General features: G+C 47.3%; 1 protein-coding gene across 6 annotated transcripts in view; it reads right to left on the bottom strand.

Moving 5' to 3' along the window:
- The window catches only part of RIMBP2 (RIMS binding protein 2), a 108070-nt gene that overhangs the window by 24538 nt on the left and 62917 nt on the right, over positions 1-20615 (bottom strand). For all 6 annotated transcript variants that reach the window (XM_053994091.1, XM_053994093.1, XM_053994094.1 and 3 more), the window contains 4 exons: positions 17684-17788; positions 13389-13439; positions 8675-8879; positions 1889-2040 (listed from right to left, as the gene is read on the bottom strand). In XM_053994091.1, coding sequence (XP_053850066.1) covers positions 1889-2040; positions 8675-8879; positions 13389-13439; positions 17684-17785 — 510 coding nt within the window. In that variant the 5' untranslated portion in view covers positions 17786-17788. The remainder of the gene's footprint in view (positions 1-1888; positions 2041-8674; positions 8880-13388; positions 13440-17683; positions 17789-20615) is intronic.

Genomic DNA, 20615 nt, shown 5'->3' with positions numbered 1-20615 from the left:
TCTGCACGAGGTCTCTCACTGGTAAAACAGCAATTTCAGCTGTGCTTTGAGCTAGTAGAGGTTTTAAAGTGAGGGATGAACTTCCCTGCACTCATTGTACAGTCTGCTGTGAGCCATTTCAGAAAAAATTACCAACTTTTTGCCTGAGCTTGAGGAAACTTTAATTAAGGTAGAAATGCTGGGTTAACAGTGGGATCAAATAAAATAAACTGTCCAAAAACTGAGCAAAATTTTACAGCCTAGACAGAGTGAACACTGAACTGCAGCTGCCAGGTCTACACCAGTCCCTGCCAGGAGCACACCAGGAAAACTCTCAGTGAAGTCCCTTTTCCTCTGAATTGACTCCTGAGGGTGGCTTAGCCCAGCACACACTGCTCTGCCAGAGTATCCCTGATTGATTGGTTGATTGATTGGTTGATTGATTGGTTGATTGATTGACTGATTGATTGGTTGATTGATTTCAGACTACCCCATGTTATGTTTCATTTTTTAGATTTTATTCATACACCTCCTTTGGGTCTGGGTGCCTCTAAAGAGGAATGGAGCTGAATTTCTGTGAGCTTGCATAATGTGAGAGTGTATCACATAATTACACTCTAGAAGGCACAAAACGCACAGTTCTGCAAAAGAGGGCTTGACATCCTCAGTGAGAGATAACTCAAAAATAATAGAAAAGGGGAATTAAATCTGACATTTGCTTCTCCTGTTCCTTGCTGTTAGTTCTGCTTCCCTAAGTCTCCTTGCTAAGCTGCTTTTTCTGTGGCCTCTTCAAAGAGCAGTGAATGTTTCCACTTTTCAATAATGCTGCTACACAAATATACACAAATATTTCCTCTGGATAATCCTCAGATATGCCCATGGAATTCCCACTATACAAGAATCCAGTATTTTGTGGAATGCCCTCAGACTTGTGATCCATTTAGAAACATTTTGATTCCATCAATTTTCACATTTTCATATCAATTAATATAACATAGATAGAAAATATGCACACGCTTGCAACTTATCTACTCCTGTAAAGATTAGGAAGGGGATTTCCTGAAATGAGGGGTAAAATCTGAAGATCATTTCCTCATGGCTATCTATCTGCCCATATAAACCAGGGTATTTAATAGAAAATAATACCCTTCTGCAGAGTTTCCAAGATTTGTTCTACACAGTTTTTATATTTAATATTTGTCCTAACTATTAAAAATCAACTTGTTATGGCACCTTTGAACAATTCTTCTGAGCTTCCCATTGGGTTTCTACTGGAATTCCACCAAAAAGCAGAAAAGCTTCCCAAGGAAGGAGGAACAGAACCCTTCAAAAGCATGACTGAGTACAAAATGTGGAGCTGCATTACTTTAGTGACAGCATCCTGCCATTTCACTCCCATTTTCCAGGCTCAGAATCCCCTGGGAGAGGCTGGTGGTGCCTGCCCTGCTGCAGGGAAGGTCACACAGCACAGCAGCCAGGCAGAGAGCGAGTCCTGCAAAATGACCCCAGCGTTTTCTGTGCCAGGGCAGGCACGGAGCTCCTGCTGCTGTGCCCAGCCTGCAGCAGTCCCCTTCTGGAACACAGCTCTGCCTGCCCCAGCCCTGCCCCAGAGCAGAAATGCTGCTGTGCCCTCACCCAGACACGCTCTGCGTGCATCACCGACACCTTCAGAGAAGCTGGAGTTCCTCACACAGCTGGTTTTCATCCCGTGTAACTGGGACATCAGCTGCAGCTCCTTTGAAAATGTCACTTAAATTCCCACTGATCATGTTCCCAAGTCGCCTCAGAAAATGAGAACATCCATGTCTTGACTTCTTAAAAGCAGGTGGATCAACCTGCAACTGCCTGCTGGAGCAGAGGAGCCTCAGCCCCAAATCACTTTTTCAGTAAAAAATTCAAAAGGACTCACGTCTGAATCAAATCTGCATCTTGGGGTACCAGATCTTGACTTGGACAGGAATGTGGGTTTGACAGACAGTTGTTCTGGTTTGTCTCCAGATATCTGAAGGGGTCGGATAAACTCTGAGATCACACAGCGACTTCCAGAAGGGCTTTCATGACCTGGCAGTGAACAGAGCACACACGAGGATCAGGAATGGCTCCCAAGCAGAAACACTGCCAGGGCACAGCAGAAGGTTCCTTTCCTCTCCTGTCAGAAGTCATTCAAGAAGAAGGCTGTGGTGGGTTGGCTGCAGAGCGTGGACGTAGCTCAGCCTGCCAGCTCCCAGACTTTGGTAAATTGCTCAAGTCAACAACATGTAACAAAACATTACAGGAGTTACAGGCAGAAAGTGAAGGCATTTTCATTCAAAGAACTCAAGGTAAAGTTTCCCCCAGTGAAAAGAAGCCACCTTTGTCCTGAGCCCCTGGGTGTGTCTGGGGAAGCTGAGGCACGCTGTGTAACACACCTGCCACTGCAGAGCTGCTGCTGGAGCCTGCATTTCTTCTGGGGACTCTGTCATAATCTGGAAATCAGAAGCAAGTCATACATTTGTGTTCCAAAAAAGAGACTGGAATGCTAATGATGCAGTTGGCAGGATATTCATTTTGCAATGAAGCTGTTTGACTTTTGGCAGGCAGGAAGTGCCAGCAGCACCTGCCTTGTATTTCCAAGGAGTTCCTCACTGACACCAGCACTAAACCACATTAATTTGATCCCAGGGCCATCCCTGCAGTTTCTAAAACATGAAAACTCAGACTGTGCAGAAGGAAAAATCTCCAAAACTCCTTCTGGAGTATTTTTACTGTGCTTTTTAAAAAGAGTTTAGAAGAAAGGAAAAGAGAGATCACGCTGCACATTGAGTAGCCTCAGGAGAGGCTGAACGCTGTCCTCCCCTCCTGGCTCAGGTGAAAACCAGAGGTGAGACAAGAACAACGTGGACCAGGCTGCAAGAGAGACTAACAAAGCTGAGTGAAAGCCACGTGTACATTTTGCCTTTACTGCTGGCTTGGTCCCCAGAGCAGGAATTGTGAACGCTGGGTTTTACCTGCAGCAGAGCAGGAGCTGCAGCGGAGCACAGCGAGCTGCTGCTGACACGTTCAGATGTGCAGAGTGCATTCTGCCTCTCATCAACATAATGAGCCTGTGCTCTAATTTTTCAGCCCCTGAATATGTGTAGGTTCAGCATTTCCTCTCCTGTTCTGCCAGAAGTCTGGTCACCAATGTTTTGCTACTGAATTTCAAGATTCCCAGTCCAGGTCACCAGGAATTATCAGAGGAACCTCTTTGTTCTCACTGCACAGGAGAAAAAGCTCCAATAATACCATCAGAGGGTTTTCTGGTGTGCTCATTAGTCCAATATGATTAATTTTCTCTGCATCACTGTAATTTACAGCAGGCCAACTTCAGCACATTGACAGCAGGGAAATATACAACTCACCACACAAAAGATTAATTACAACCAGCCTCACTTAGAGCAATCCCCAGGCTGGGAAAGGGCACATTTTTTATTCTTGGAACCTTTCTCACATCTATAACAGAGAAGTCCTCCCCGTTCAGGAACCTTTAGCCAATTTAGCTCCTTCTGTTTGCTGTTAATGTGTTTGCCATCTCAGCCTGCCAGTGCCAAGCTATAAATAATTGGGCCAACTGTGATTATTCATTCAAAGGAAGCCTCTGGTTGGGCTCAGACCTCCTGCATTCTCCAGGCTTTGTTTTCACAGCACTGGCAGTAGGTACAGAATGTGGAGGAAGGTTCTGGGGCAATGCAGCCCTTGCTCTGCATCCACACAGGACAATACCAGCACAGGAACACACGTTATCAGGAACTCCAGGAATATCAAGATGCTGGAAGATATGGGCCTGTCTTATGTTTTTCACTTGGAAAATCAGGTACATAAAATTTACCCTGAGTCCTTAACACACAGGAGAGAAAGGTGTGTGGTGGCTGTGAGTGCAGGAAGGGCCCGGGCTCATCCCTGGCCCCAGGTAATCACACCCCTGCTCTGAAGAGCCTGCTGTACTCCACATCGTTATTGCCCAAGGGCTGATTTCAATAATTAGTGCTGCTAACTCCACGCACACACCTCCCTGCCCAGCAGGGGCCCTGAATATCCAACAGCAAGAGGGAAGAACAGATCTTTGTGCCAGAAATGTGCCCCATGAAACAACTTCAGCAGTGAGCTCCTGTGGATTCTGCAGAGGAGCCGTTCGAAAAGGCTATGAGACAAATATTCTGTGTAAACTCAGGTGGTTCTATCTATACAAAGCCACAGCTGGACTGAAAAATAAACACAAGCATCATCCAGTAATGCCTCTGCAAAACAAAAAAACCAAACCAAAACTGAGATTCAGAGTGCAGGATGCACATTCCTCCTGAGTATCTGGGACCTCCTGATCCCTCCTGCAGAGGATTTCTGCTCCTGCAGGTTGGGAACACAGGAGTACAAAAAAAAAAAAAAAAAAGGCTGCATTCAAAAACTGGCCTAAGTTTGCCTCCAAAAAAGGAACTGATTAAACCTGGCTCTCTCATTCACCCAAGGCAATTACACTGAGGGCCCTGGGCTTGAGCAGCAGAATGAGGGGAATCAGATCTGCAGACTGGTTTAAAGCTTGTTAACTGGAAACCTACAGAAATGAAAACAAACAACAACAACAACAACAAAAAACCAAAACCAAAACCAAAACCAAACAAAAAAACAAAACAGTAAAACACCTTTCCTTTTATATTTCCCCTCTGGAAAAAAACAGAGTTAAAAAGAAAATATACAAGAGGTCAGCTCATAAGAACACACAGCAGCATCTAGAATTGTCTTTTTCTTTTCCATTAAATACCAGAGAAGAATCCTATAAAGCCACAGGAATTTTGTCTATGAAGTCCTTTTAAATCTATATATGCTTTATATGGCCTTTATTTTCCTGACTGACAACTATTTGTTGATGAAGTCTGAAGAGCACCCTATCAAGGAAAAGGGAGAGCACCAGATCTAATTGAAATGTTTCAGGAGAATTAAATCTGTCCATACTTGCATTACAATTAGACTCTCCATTTTATTTATTGCAATTGCTGATTCCATATGGACTACCTAAATCATCTAGAAGGACCATTTAAATGAGCCTCTTAACTGATGGATAACAAATCTTAAGGCTTCTACATCTGATTGTGACATTATTGTAGGTTTAAAGTGAACTTTTTATGCTGTAATCCACCCTGGCTAGGTTTATTTCCTCTCCTGATACATTCAAACATCACCAATTAAGGCAAAGCAGCTGGCCATAAACTGATCTCATTTCCATCATTTGCTCTGCTTTGAAAGCCATTCCTGTGTTCCCTCTGATGTTCTTTCTTCCTCACACATAATAAAAATAATTACACTTCTGGTTTGAAGAACTTGCTGTACTCCACCATCATTCTAGAGAGGGGGCTGATTTCAGTAATTAGAAATCCTGCCCACTGGCTCAAACACAACTTTATTGTCATCCCTGCATTCACACTGAGGATCAATGTTGTCCAAGCACTTCTGATGTTTAGACACAAGTGCTGCAGGCCCTGAATTCCAAGTCCCACAAAAATCAATAGGTTTTGAGAAAAGGCTCAGAGAGGATGGCCCTTAAATGCCCTGGGTGCAGACCTGGCTGTGGCTGCTGTGGTTTCACTCAAGGGTTACCGGGGAGATTTCTGTTTGGCACGTTTTGAAGTTTTTAAAAAGGTTTTTCCATTAGCATAAGAATCAGTATAAATTAGCTTGGAGAGTTTGACTGGGTACCTAAAAGATGCTCAGCTGATTTTCATTTTTCATTAAATCAATTGCAGTGATACAGGCTGGACCACCTCTTCTGCCTAAAGGACAGTCCAATACTTAATTACCTTTCCTTTTAAATTAATTGTTGCTTTGAGAATCCAGTCCTGAGAGACACGAGGAGCTGTTGCTGTTGGTATTTAGGAAATTTCTACTAAATCCTTGTGTCTGTCAGGAAATGCCCTGGGGATTCTGCATTAGTGCCTTTAGCATCCCCTGAGGGCAGAGCTGCAGCACAGAGGGCATGGCCAGCAGCCCCAGCCCTGCCCAGGAAGCCCAGGCACACAGATATTGGGGAAGGTGAAACAGGAAAGCCTTATAAATATGATTGCCTGGCAAAAGATTTTGAGAATATGGGAGCTATGAGCGAGATTGAAATGAAAGCAAAGTTTGAGATGCCAAGCCTTGGTTACTGAACAACTGGAAAACAATGGCATGGCTGGCTGAAGGTATCCCCCTTTGATTAAACAACACCCTCTGCTTGCAGACAGCTCCAGGGGTCAGAGCAGACCCTGCCAGCTTGGCAGAAGGGGTCCAAAGAGAAGTTTTTAGGGTTTAAAATGTACCACAGTATGGTAATGTCACGATTCTTCTAGGCTGTGGGTAAATGCTGTAGGATTTGCATCTTGTACTAGATTGGTTAGTGAAAATTAGAACATTCAGCACAGAAGATTTATGGTATTGTAATGGGAACTTCCCTCTCTTGCTCGTTGGGGTCTCTCTGGCTCTTTCAGGTCCCTCTTTGGGGTCTCTCTCTCAGACTTGCTCCGAGCTGTGGCTGGCAGCCCCAAGCAGGGCCCTGCTCCCTTTGCAATAAACACAATTTCCAAGCCCTGGCTGCAGAGATCTCTGTCAAACTCTGCCCTACCCACCGTCACTGCCACGCACAGATCCGAGCCAGGGCTGCAGGGACACGGGGACACAGGGATGTCACCTCAGCTGCCCCTGCCCCGGCGTCACACCCAGCTCAGCACCCTCCTCTGCCAGTAACTGCTCGTCTGCAGCAGCAGGGAAATCATTTCTGATCTGCTGCCCCCTGGGCATCAGGGCTTCTCTGCTGGCTCAGGAAAAAAGGGCAAGACCATTTAACTTTTCCTGTTCCATTTTAACCTATTTCCAAACGACTCTGGGGGAATTTGTAAGTAATGAGAGTGACCTGACAACTGTTTCTTTGCAGGACAATTGAAGTGATCCAGCCTGGGTGATGCTGATCACACTCCTCACATGGGATAACACACAATGTAGCACGGGATTCACATGGGATAACACACAATGTAGCACGGGATTCACATGGGATAACACACAATGTAACACGGGATTCACATGGGATAACACACAATGTAACACGGGATTCACATGGGATAACACACAATGTAGCACGGGATTCACATGGGATAACACACAATGTAACACGGGATTCACATGGGATAACACACAATGTAACACGGGATTCACATGGGATAACACACAATGTAACACGGGATTCACATGGGATAACACACAATGTAACACGGGATTCACATGGAATAACACACAGTGTAGCACGGGATTCACATGGGATAACACACAATGTAACACGGGATTCACATGGGATAACACACAATGTAACACGGGATTCACATGGAATAACACACAATATAAAGTGTGATTCACGTGGAATAACACAATCAAACGTGTGATTCACATGGAATAACACACAGTCCAGCGTGTGATTGACATGGAAGCTGTTTTTAAATGTCCTCAGGTAACCTCTTGCCTCGAGCTTTGTCATTTTCCTATGAATAATGGGTCGTTTACAAAGCTCAGCACTTGGAGAGCCGTTGCCTCTGGCAACAGGAGATGACCTGGTGAAAGTTCAGCACAGATCTTGGATAAACACACACTGTTGACTGTAAATGTAAGAACATCAATACAGATATAATTTTTTAAATTACTTTATGTTCTCCATTTCTCCTGAGACTATTTTTTGCTTTTTGAAAAGTTTTACTTTCAAACTTTCATGGAGAAGTGCATAATTTCTGTTGCACAAAAGAAACGGAGCCCAAGCCATTTTGCTGTCTCTCAAAATACTCCATTCAGTTTCCCCATTTTGTACCCAGCTCTGTTTAAATGTTTTTTTTATGTAATGGCCCATGCAGTGTGTGGGGTCTCTGTGCTTCCTTTCCCCATTAACTCCTCCAACAAGAGAGCAGACCTGCTCCTGTCCCTGGGACAGGGGAGGGTTTCCAACAAAGCCTGGACATGCAGACAGGTGCATTTTTACATGAAGAATTTTAACTCTGAACTCTTCTTATCTCTACACTCAATAACAATTAGAGAGAATTTTGCTCACAGTGACGCCTGGAGAGGCTCCCTGGAACAGAGGCTGGACAGAGTTAAAGGAATAAAGCAGGGATTTACTAAAAGGCCTTCAAAGGATGCACCTGGGGCAGTGCAAGAGCCCAGCCATGGCTCCACCCAAGGTGGATGGCATGTCATGAGTTTTCACACTTTTATAAGTTTTGGTCCATTTCTATATATTATATGTTATTTTTTGGTCCATTTCAATATATTATTGTGGTTAATTGTCCAATCCCAGCTCCAGGTTGTGCAGTCCCACCCTCCCAGGTTGCTCTCCTCCATCCCCTGCTGTTTGCACTTTTTGGGCTGAAGCTGTCACAGTGTCCTTGGTTCTGGGGCTGGAAAAGGATTGTTCAGTGTGCCTGAGCTGTGAGGAGAGCTGCTGGCACTTTGTATGGAGCTCAGAGTCACACAGCAATGCAGTGCAGAGTCTGGAAAACTGGATGAGAGCTCAAACTGAAGGCACCAACAGCAGCACCCAGATGAAACTGGAGGGGGCTCAGAGGAGGGACAGGGATGCTCTGCAGGGTGAAGGTGACCCCAGACAGACCCAGGGCTCCGCGCTCCCTCTGCCCATCACGGGCTGGCAGCGGGCAGCAGCCCTGCCGCTCCTTACCTTTGCCTATGGAGGTGGCTATCCCGTTCATCAGCTGGGCCAGGGATTTCCCGGGGGGCCCGGGGAGCCCCGGGGCTGCCAGGGAGGTGCCGCTCAGGAGGTCGATCTTGCCCGCCTGCTGCCGGAACCGCTCCAGCTCCCGCGACAGCAGGTTAAACTGCTCGCTCTGCGTCCGGCATTTCTCCTCCAGCTCCCGCACCTTGGCCTGCAGGACAGCACGGCATGAGACACGGCAGCTGGCCGGCTCCTGGGGCCAGGGAGCCAGGGCAGACTCGGCATTTGGGATGGGCAGACCCGGCATTTGGGATGGGGAACCTCCCCCGCGCTCGGAACACGACCCGCGGGCAGCCCTGCCCCACCGAGGGGATTCCTGTAGGTTGCCCCACCGAGGGGATTCCTGCTTTCCCCACCGCCTTCCCCAGGGGAAACCCCTCATCCTGTACTCTGGCAGCGCTAAAGGAATCGCTGCCCAGAACACCTGCAGGGAGACCCTGCAGGGCCGTGACTCCTTCGCACACCTGGACGTGGGTTCTGGGTGCTTTTCCAGCCTCTCTAGAAGGCAGGTGCATCTCTGAGGTTTGCCCATCTTCTGCTATTAAGTTGAAGCCTCCTAAACTGCTACGTTAACAGCTGTGTATTAAAACCCCACAAGAACAAGGAAATCCCCAGTGACTCCTGCAGGACTTGGGCCCAGCCACTGGCTGAACTGCCCTAAGAACAATGCTGCTCACCATAAAGCCAAAGCACACCGAGGTGCTCCAGGCACCAGCCAAGAGGGGCTCTTGTTAGCCTGGAGAAGTACCAAAACATAACATTTTGTTTGGATGCTGAGGCATGAGGCTTTAACAAAACAGAACCTAAAAGGGAAGCGTGTGTTGTGAACGTGCCCACACGGGATGAACGATGAATTAATGATGAGCTGCTGGTGTGATGGGGGGATGTCAGACACGACCCCTGGCTGCCAGCAGAGACAAAGGGCACAGGGAGCTCTGGGCTTTCTCAGCTTTGACTCCAAACACATAAAGAGTAGTGAAGACACTTCAGCATGAAACCCCCTTTTATACAAATCTGCACATTCACTGGACCAGCTAAATTAAAGCTATAATAATGTATCCCAGGCTGGTGCTTTATGGTGAGCAAACATCACCTTCCTTCGTTAAAAACCCCTCTTGTGCTTAGGTGAGCAGCTGTACTAACAAAGGAAGTCTGGATAGCAAATAAATTCGTTCAACTGAACTGGGTTTTTTTAAAGGAAAAAACATTCCCTGTTCGTGCAAGAAAAACTGTACATTTTATATATCAAGAAAACAACACCTATTATGTACCATCTATAAAAAGATCCTAGCTGAAGGAAAATGCTTACAGACCCCAGAAGAACCCAAAAATCCAAATACAATATACAAGGTGGCACTGTTTGCTCCTTTTCTTGTAACAAATACTTTTTTAAAGTTATAGTGAATTTTAAAGATATCATTTCCTTCCATTCACAGCACACAAATTAATTTGTTTCTGCCAAAGAAGTCTCAGGGCATCCATCTGATTGATTATGGAAGGAAGAACAGCAAGAATCAGACATCGTGGGAGTTTTACACAAACATGAAATGCTCGGGCTTTTTGTCTTTCATTTTTTTGCTGTGGTTTTGAGCAAATGAACTGTCAGACTTTGCTACTTGTTAATTTGCTGCATGAAAATGGCATCTATGCAGTTCCAAAAGGACATTAAGCAAACAAAGAAGAAAACTGGGTTATTTGGTTCCCACTTTCCAATGGAAAGCTTAAGGATGAGCCATTCAACTCTCTAAGAATATTACTGACCTTTCCACAGGCACTTATGGAAACTCTAGCACAAAATAAAAAATAAAAGCATCACAATCCAGACCTCAACAGGAAGCTAAGGCTGCCTTTAAAGTATTTTTGGAAAAGCATTATTTAATAACTTAGACATTATTTGTATTGCAGTAAATGCCTTGTCTTCTGAGCATGCAGAGATTTCAAGTTCTCTCATGACAGTAGGAAGTCTGGAAGAAAAAAGCCTTTACTGCTGTATTTTTAGTGGGGGTGTGAGTTAGAAGTGAGCACGAAGCTGGCACTTTATAAAGAAAATTTGCCTTAAGGGCCACGATGGAGCCACCAGGAGGCATCCCCATGCTCATCCCTGCTCCTTGACTCCTGGCATGGGCTTTGCTGTCAGCCAGCCAGCCTCACCTCACTGCAGAAAATCCACAAATTTGGGTCTGACCCTGCAGAGCAAGACAGGCTCACAGGCTCAGAATTGTGGATTTTTACCCTGTGCCATGGTCCCTGCCATTTGATCTGTGCTCACAGGCTCAGAATTGTGAATTTCCCCTCGTGCCATGGTCCCTGCCATTTGATCTGTGCTCACAGGCTCAGAATTGTGAATTTTCCCTCGTGCCATGGTCCCTGCCATTTGATCTGTGCTCACAGGCTCAGAATTGTGGATTTTTACCCTGTGCCATGGTCCCTGCCATTTGATCTGTGCTCACAGGCTCAGAATTGTGAATTTCCCCTCGTGCCATGGTCCCTGCCATTTGATCTGTGCTCACAGGCTCAGAATTGTGGATTTCCCCTCGTGCCATGGTCCCTGCCATTTGATCTGTGCTCACAGGCTCAGAATTGTGGATTTTCCCTCGTGCCATGGTCCCTGCCGTTTGATCTGTGCTCACAGGCTCAGAATTGTGGATTTCCCCTCGTGCCATGGTCCCTGCCGTTGAGCCTGTCCTGAGCAGGCTGGCACAGGGGTGTCCCAGGTCTCCCTGGAGCTGGAGCTGTGCTCAGGGGCTGGAGATGAGACATTGCTGCTCAGAGCAGACTGAATGTCTGCTGCTGGCACTGCCCAGCTCCTCACACAGCCCCGGGCACTGCTGCTGAAATTCAAGTGGCTCCAGGGATGGGAAGTGAAGCAGAGCCCACCCATCACAGACAGAGACTGCACACAGGACAGGTGAGGGGAGGAGCAGCTTTCCAGGTGGGCAGGTCTGAATTCAGAGCAGTAATGAGCACCTTCTGCTGTGCAGGTGTCATCTCACAGCCCCACTGCTTACAGAGCAGCCGTGGCTCCCACTGGGCAGCTCAGAGCAGCCTCAGGTGTAAATATCACATCAAACAGCCTCTGCATTAGCAAAGGAACAGTCTGAATTCAGACAAAATCCACAGTCAGAAAGTTACAGCCTCGAGGAAACCACCAAACCATTCCTACTGGGCATGCTCGTGAGGAAGTGACTCTGGAAACCAGGATCCAAGCTCTGTTAAACCACGCCAGGATTCATTTCTTGTAGAAGTTTCCTGATTTGGATGCTTTGGTATTAGGCCAATGAATGCAAAGCATGCTTGCATAGCAATGGTTCTAGCACGCATCCCATGCAGGGGGAGGCAGGGCTCTGGGACTCCTTTCCAAGGGAGAAGTGCAGGATTCAGGACAGGGAAAGGAGAATTTATGCCCTAAAATACCTGCATGCTGTCCAAGGTGTTCTGGGTGAAGTGCAAAGCAACAAATCCCAAACAAGACACAGTAAACAAAGAGATGTGAAATAAACAAAGAAATAAAAACAGTTTTGAATCATTTTTTTACATTTCACAGCAGTCTCTTAGAACAGCTACACGTGTAAAAACATGCATCAACACAAACAACACTATAGAAATCAACACTGCTGCTGATCTGAAACTGCAAAAGGCACGCTAAATAAAATGCTAAAAAAATAAATGTGCTTGTGGCAATAAAAAGCAAAAGCTTTGGAAATCTCTGCGAATCAGAGGTTGCAGACAAATCAGCTAAATAAGAATTGTGCTCAGCTTGAGGGGGGTAAATAATCTCCTCCTTGTCTTGTTTCTGTTTTCCTGTGTCATACACTTTCCACCAGGCATTAAATAATGACTTCAGCTTAGAGTCTGGAAGCTAAAACAAACTTAATATATATGATGCTAATGAAAGCCTATGAGTAAAAAACTCTGTGGGAACATTAACTTTTATAGGTAATAATAAACAAATGCCTTAATTTATTTCTTTTTCAAGTTGATCAATGCACCAGGAAAAATCCACCTTTCACCTGGCATGGCCAGCAAGTACCTATAGAAATACTGTGGGAAGGTAAAAAGACTGGAAATTACCTTTAGATGAAAGCAGATTTCTAAATGAAGTATTGACAGTGCACTTGCTATTAGCTATCATATTTTTGCACGTTCTTTAGGATATATACTTTAACACTTAAAAAACCATTTAATGCCTTTTCCTCAGGCAGAAAAATGAAAAATGAAGTGTTCTGTTTCCAGCACGCCCTTTGACGGTTTTTGAATTCTTTCCTTAGGTCTACAGTTTCTGCTTCTTTGACACGTTGCTTTATGTTTAGACAGTATTTAATTAGACAGTATTTAATTAGGAACCCTAAGGTAACTGATTGGTATTTGCTGCTGTATTTCCAGCCTAATAAATCAAAATTCTCATCATTAATCACTCCCTTTAATAGTATTTTACAAAAAAATGGTACCAAAAGAGAAACATACATCACTTCCAACAGCTCAGCTTAATGCTCTCCTAACTGAATTATAAATCTTAAAGGATGCAATTATATCAGAAGAGGAAAAAAAAAAAAAAAACCATTTGCCTACATATTCCTTGCAATGCCCACAAGTGGTGATACTGCAAATGATCCTGTTCAGAAGGGACCTGAATTAGCCGAGGGAACCCAGAGGATCTTACCTCTAGCAACTGAACTGCTCCTTCATGTTCCTTCTTAGCTTCAACCTGAGCCTTGTTTTTGTGGAAAAAGGAAAAAGGAAAAAAGAGGGAAAAGGAGGAAGGAGGCAAATGAATTAGTCATGCCACATACAGTCTGCTCCAAGCACACAAACCCGGAGTTCCCATCCAGCAGGGGTGGCTGTGCCAGCTCTGCTCCGGCACTCCCAGCCCGGGAATAAATGTTTATTTTGGGAGGCTGGACCTCAGCGAGGCTTCAGAGCAGGGCTGCTGTGCTGGACCAGCAGGAGCACGCTCACCACGCTGCAGCAGCAACTCCAGCCCTCCCTGGAGCCCTCCAAACCCCAGCTGAAGTGCAGTTTGTTGTGTACATTGCAGGGCTGGTGGTGCAGGAGCCTCCCAGAGCAGCTGGGAGAAAGCAGCGCAAAAATTAAGCTCATTCTTCTAATGAAGCAACAGGATCTATCACCAAAGTAAACAGCTCACAAAAAAAGGCAACCACAAGACTGGCTGTTTAAAGAGGAGAGCAACATTTTAGGTCCAATCAGCTGAGTTAAAGACAAAAGAGATAATAAATAAGGGCAGTGAAGTGTCTTTTATTCACTTTTATTCATTATTTACCAAATTTTGGTTGGGAAAAGTCTAAACCTTAAAACCAAATAAATAGCACTCAGTAACATTGAGTTACCTTCATTTTATTTCTATTTACATTTTCACTGTCTCCTTCATTGAAGCTGGCCCAAGATAAGCAGAAACTTTGTTAACCACAGTTCATTCTGCACATTCCTCACCAGAGAAAAGTCATAAATCCTCCTGCTTAGTGGAGGACAACACCCCACAGACTGTCTAATTTCATGTGCCAGACAGTCCCAGCATGGGCACGGATGCAGCTCTGTTTAACTCCATGGCTCAGGGCTGCCCTAAGCCTTCACTGGGACCTGGGTCAGGCCATAAAGTCACCATCAAAACCAGGGACCCAAATCCACAAACCCAAATCCACGGCCCCAAACCCACAGCCCCAAATCCACAAACCCAAAACCACAGGCCCAAATCCACAGGCCCAAATCCACAAACCCAAAACCACAGCCCCAAATCCACAAACCCAAACCCACAGCCCCAAATCCACAGGCCCAAATCCACAGGCCCAAATCCACAAACCCAAAACCACAGACCAAAACCACAGACCAGAACCACAAACCAAAACCACAGCCCCAAATCCACTGACCCAAACCCACAGACTAAAAATCACAGCCCAAAACCACAGACCCAAAACCACACCCCCAAACCCACAGCCCCAAACTCACAGACTCAAATCCACAAACCCAAACCCACAAACCCAAACCCACAAACCCAAAACCAGAGACCCAGACCAACAACCCCAAACCCACAGCCCCAAGCCCACAGACTCAAACCCACAATCCCAAACCCACAGCCCCAAACCCACAGCCCCAGACCCACAGCCCCCTGCCCTGCCCGGGGGTGGCAGAGCCCCCAGCCCTGCAGTAGCCCAGCCCTGTCCCTGCAGTAGCCCAGCCCCGTCCCTGCAGTAGCCCAGCCCTGTCCCTGCAGTAGCCCAGCCCTGTCCCTGCAGTAGCCCAGCCCCGTCCCTGCAGTAGCCCAGCCCTGTCCCTGCAGTAGCCCAGCCCCGTCCCTGCAGTAGCCCAGCCCTGTCCCTGCAGTAGCCCAGCCCCAGCCCTGCAGTAGCCCAGCTCCAGCCCTGCAGTAGCCCAGCCCCGTCCCTGCAGTAGCCCAGCCCTGTCCCTGCAGTAGCCCAGCTCCAGCCCTGCAGTAGCCCAGCCCCAGCCCTGCAGTAGCCCAGCCCTGTCCCTGCAGTAGCCCAGCTCCAGCCCTGCAGTAGCCCAGCCCCAGCCCTGCAGTAGCCCAGCCCTGTCCCTGCAGTAGCCCAGCCCCAGCCCTGCAGTAGCCCAGCCCCGTCCCTGCAGTAGCCCAGCCCTGTCCCTGCAGTAGCCCAGCCCCAGCCCTGCAGTAGCCCAGCTCCAGCCCTGCAGTAGCCCAGCCCTGTCCCTGCAGTAGCCCAGCCCTGTCCCTGCAGTAGCCCAGCCCCGTCCCTGCAGTAGCCCAGCCCTGTCCCTGCAGTAGCCCAGCCCCGTCCCTGCAGTAGCCCAGCCCCGTCCCTGCAGTAGCCCAGCCCTGTCCCTGCAGTAGCCCAGCCCCGTCCCTGCAGTAGCCCAGCCCCGTCCCTGCAGTAGCCCAGCCCTGTCCCTGCAGTAGCCCAGCCCCGTCCCTGCAGTAGCCCAGCAGTAGCCCGGGCTGAGGGGGCACAGCCAACACGTGCCAGCAGCTAACAGAGCCCAGAGCCATCCAGCAGGACACGTTGAAGAAAACCCCCCAGAGCTCTGGTGAACGATGGCAGAACCTGCATCAACAGCTATCTCTGCTGAACATCAAACTGCCTTGTGTTAATGTTATCTCAAAGGAAAAGGCTGAGTCCCCATCAGCACAGAGCCTCGATGGAATATTGTGTTCTTCCTTCTAGGCTGAGAAATCTGATCAGTCTGTGCATGTATTAAAAAGAGAATGAACTTTTAAAAAGAGTATTAAAAAGAGAATGAGCTCTCATTTCCACTCAGAACGTGACAGCACAGGCAAGGGGCTGTAGCAGGGACTGGCTCTGCTCTGAAGTGCCCGGTTTGGTGGTTCACCAGCCCTTTGCAAGGGACCAGGGTGTGCTGTCAATGCCATCCTGTCACTGCCCACACTTCCTACCTCCCTTTGGAAATACTTCTTCAAGTAAAGACATCTCCAGTAAAAAAAAACAAAAGGGAAGAAAGAATTTAACACACACGTACTGGGTCCATTGGGAGGCCAGCTCTGGATGAAATGTGAGCCAGCAGCTCCTGTTAAAGCTGGCAGTGATGTGTTATAGCTCCTTAGATAGCAGAATTATTTAAAATATTTATCTGCTGAGCTTGTTGCACTGGGTGAAACACCAAATCCAACCTGGGCTGTGCCCAGTGCCTGTCACTGCAGCTCAGCACAGGGGCTGCAGAAAGAGGAGCACACAGATTTGCCTCCTGCTGCCAGCCCAAAGGAGGATTTATTAGAAGAATGTTACAAAAATTAGCAAGAAATGCTGTATTTCTTTGATTTACATAGATTTCTTTCCTTTGCCAGGAAATTTAAGCCCAAAATTTATGAGGCAGTTCTAATAATAACAGCTGAATATAACTAGAAATGGCATTTTGCAACGTGCCTAAGTACACTTACTGAGAAAGACTAAAAGAAAATTAACTGGAAGATTTCATTTGGTCAACTACAGCGTTCTATTTCAAGCAACTATATTAGATACATCTTTTATTCTGCTGAGAAGGTCCCTCCATGCCAATTCTCTACCAAATTATCATTAGCAGCATTATTCCTGTGTTTTAATCTAGTCCAGCAATTGGAAAAATCAACATTAGCCCTGAGACAATTGCAGCTTGAAGTGACTTTGGCAAAACTGAAACTCAGCATCATGGTTTTTGTATTATAATGAATACTGAGAAATTGCAGTGTGAAAAAAAAAAAGGCTTGAAGTGATTTGTGAATTAGAGAATGACCTTGGAAGTGAGGTGTTTAAGCAACTGTTCAGTTTCTGTGGTGGGCTGGTGCTGGCTGGACACCAAAGCCTTGCCACACAGACGTGACCCATTCTTGAAAAGGAAGATCAACTGTGATGTGTCAGTACCCTGACAAGACTTTCTTTTTCCTAATTTACTGGAGAAATGTAGCAAGAATTGCATGTCTGGAAGAGGAGGCCAAAGAAATCCTACCAAGCATGGACGTGTCAGTGAGAACGTTAACAGCATGCTGGAGATGGCAGAGACCTCGGATTCGGAGTGTCAAGAAATTGAGATTGGATTCCTTTGTGACACTGAAGAAATGCACCAAGCCAAACAGGGAGGGAAGCAGTGGAAATGCAAAGGAAATCCATGAGACCGTGCCACTCCTATCCCTGCTGGGAGCAGGAGAGCTGGGGCACAGCGGGTCGGGTTCCAGGAGCATTTATCAGCCCTGCAGCACAGGCAGCAGCGCCTGCTCCAGTGCAACCTCCAGGGCAGGGACCAGCAGGGAGCTGGCTGGGAACTCCTTCAGTCCAGGGCATCCCACCAATTCCTCTGTCCCTGCAGCCCGTGGTCCCACCTGCCTGTCCCTGCCCTGTCCCTGCCCTGTCCCCGTCCCCACGCAGCTGCTGCAGCAGCTCAGTCTCCTGCCTGCCCTGTCCCTGTCTGTCCCTGTCCTGTCCCTGTCTGTCCCTGTCCTGTCCCCGTCCCTGCCCTGTCCCTGTCCCCACACACCTTCTGCAGCAGCTCGATCTCCTGCTGTTTGGCGTTGAGGACAGCCAAGGCTTGCTCATGCTCCAGCTCCAGCTGTTGCCGCCGCTCCGCAGCCTCTCGCATGTGCTGTGCAGGGAGAAAGAGAAAGGAGAAAGGAGAAAGGAGAAAGGAGAAAGGAGAAAGGAGAAAGGAGAAAGGAGAAAGGAGAAAGGAGAAAGGAGAAAGGAGAAAGGAGAAAGGAGAAAGGAGAAAGGAGAAAGGAGAAAGGAGAAAGGGGAGCTGTCAGGCACTGGGACAATCCAGCTGCAGCCACACGAGCCACCACAGCCAGGGATGCTCTGTTCCCCCCAGAGGAACCTGCCTGGCATCCCTGCGAGGCAGGAGGGAAACCTGGTGAGGTTTGAGTTTGGTCAGGGCTTCAGCCAAAGGTAACTCAGGTACTTGGACATCAGCCCCTGCCAGGACCCAGGCTGTGACCCTGCCAGGACCCAGGCTGTGACCCTGCCAGGGTGCACAGGTGAGCAGGAGCCATTTCACCCAGCAGGCACACATTCTTGGGAGCATTTTGCTGACAAACCAAAGCCTGGATAAAAATTACCTTGCCAATTCCCCAGGTGCCCCTTTATGTGGGATGTGCTGCTGTGATTTGTTTTGCAAATGCTGACCCAAAAGAAACAGCTTACCTTTGCTGATCTCTGCCTGTTATCTACAGAAAATGAGGCAGAACAGAACCAACACAGGTGGGTTTGGACCAAAGGGACTACACAGAACTCACAGACAGCTTCTGAAGTGTGTTTGATGCTAATGACTCCAAGCAATATGAGAAAGGTTCCTGGGAAGAGCACAAGCTGCACAGTGGCAAGACACCCTTTGCAGATAGAAATCTTTTTCATTACAGGTTAATATTACTCCCCAGCATCACTGTAACTTTCAAACACCCTCATAATAAATGGGAGTTAAGAAAGATCTCTTTCTAGATTCTGATCTCTTCCCTGGTGAACGTAGTATTAAAGATTTTTATTTTCCAAATTACATACTGTTCCCATAATAGTCTCAGAGCAGAGGCACAATGCCTTATCTGCAGCATGGAGTTATTACACACAAACCTGCTAGAAACCAGCACTTGGGAAAACAAATGCATGGAGAAAATGGACAAGAACAGCCCAAAGCATCTCTTCTTGTCTACAAGAGAGAAATTAATCAAGCACATTTCTAACCTGTAATGAGCAGTCATTACCTGCTGCACATTACCCACAGCACAGAGGGACAGCCAGGGATTTATTCACTTTTTGTTTGATTATAAACAACATTTCCCACTTTGTAAGTTTTCACCCTCAGGCTTGTTTCCTAGGGGTTTTGGGAGGGTTTGATGTTTGCCTGTAGACATTTCTGCACTGCGTGCTGTACAAAAGTTCATGGGGAATGTCTGTTCTCAGAATTTTATAATGACCAAGAAGAATGGCTCTGATTCTCATCTCACCTGAATGAACATCACCCATTTTACCACCCAGTCTTCCTTGTGATTTAAATTATCAGGAAAAAACCTCTCATTTCACTCTGTCAAGATCTAGGATCAGATCTGGTACAGCATATTTTGACACTGTTGAGCTCTTGCTATTTTACACAAGCTACTACAGAGCATTTCTAGCTTTGAACTTCCTAATGTGTAAAAAAAGAGAGGAAAAGGGAACAAATCATGTTTTCCACAAGAACTGATGCAATTATTGTCAACCTCAGGATCTTTTTCGGTGCACGGATTTTGCTTTTCCCTTCCTCTCAGTTCTTTATGACAAAACTACTAAACAACGGATTTTCAGAATCTATTAAATCTGCACTTCCCTCTTGCACCCTTTCCAGAGCTCCTAATAACGCTGTTCCAGCACCAGAAGGGAAACCCACAACTAAAAGAGCATAGAAAAAATGCAGCAGGGACTCGCCACCTCAGGGCAGTTGTCAGAGAATGCTCTGTGCTCCAAAGAGAGCGTGCAGAACTCGCCCTGGCTCAGAGGGGCAGAGGCACGAGTCCTGCTGTGCAGCAGAGAAGGAACAGGGCACGTCCTGCATTTATCAGCTTTCTTCCAGACTCTGGAGAGAGCGCTGTGGGTGCAAGCTGCTGCTGGAAGAGCACCTAAGAGCCTGCAGCAGTGGCTCTCTTTGCCCTGAGTGGGTCTGGCAGCCCGGCCCAGCCTGGCTGCAGCTGCAGGAGGAGCCCCATCCCCGCCAGGGCAGGGAGAGCACAGCCCCAGAGGAGCAGGGCTGGGGCCAGGACAGAGGCACAAGGCCCCAGAGCCCAGCCCTGGGTGCAGGGCAGAGCTCACAGCAGGGCTGCAGCAGGGCCAGGTCAGTCCCTGCAGGGCTCTCATCACAGCCCTGCAGCTGTGCTGGCAGCTGGGTGAGCAGCAGCACGGAGTGAAGGAGCTGCCTGCACACGTCAGGAAATCAGAGCCCTCCACAGCACAGGCACTGCCAACGCTTGCAGAACCAGCCAGTTCAGCACTTCTCCAAATTCCCTTTTGTGCTTTGCTGATAGAGCCCGAATCTCTCAAAAGACAAACGGAACTGCTTTGCAGACAGGGAAACCAGGCTAAATATTTCTCAAAACTTTTCTGCAGTGGCTGGAAAGCTGCAAGCCATTTTTCCAAACTACTGACTTGCCGAGCATATGAGGACACACACGAAATACACCACGAGCTGCATCTGTTGGGCATGGCTTAGTGCTAGAAAGGAGCTGTAGGGCCTCAAGGTGCTCTGCCAGCTCACAAGGGCTCTGCTCAGGGGAGAAAAGCTCTGAACATGAAAAGCCAGGATCTCTGTGTGCACCAGAAAATGTTGGTTTCAGCGAAGGAAAATTTTTGAAGTTCTTAAGCAGAACAGTGAGAGGTACAGAATGTAAAGGCCACAGTAATATTCTGCAGCCAGTTGGAGTGGCAGACACGGCTCTCTGAAGTCAAAT

The sequence above is a fragment of the Vidua macroura genome, chromosome 18, assembly GCF_024509145.1.
Source record: "Vidua macroura isolate BioBank_ID:100142 chromosome 18, ASM2450914v1, whole genome shotgun sequence".
Classification (NCBI taxonomy): domain Eukaryota; kingdom Metazoa; phylum Chordata; class Aves; order Passeriformes; family Viduidae; genus Vidua; species Vidua macroura.
This window is presented reverse-complemented; position numbering and strand designations above follow the sequence as displayed.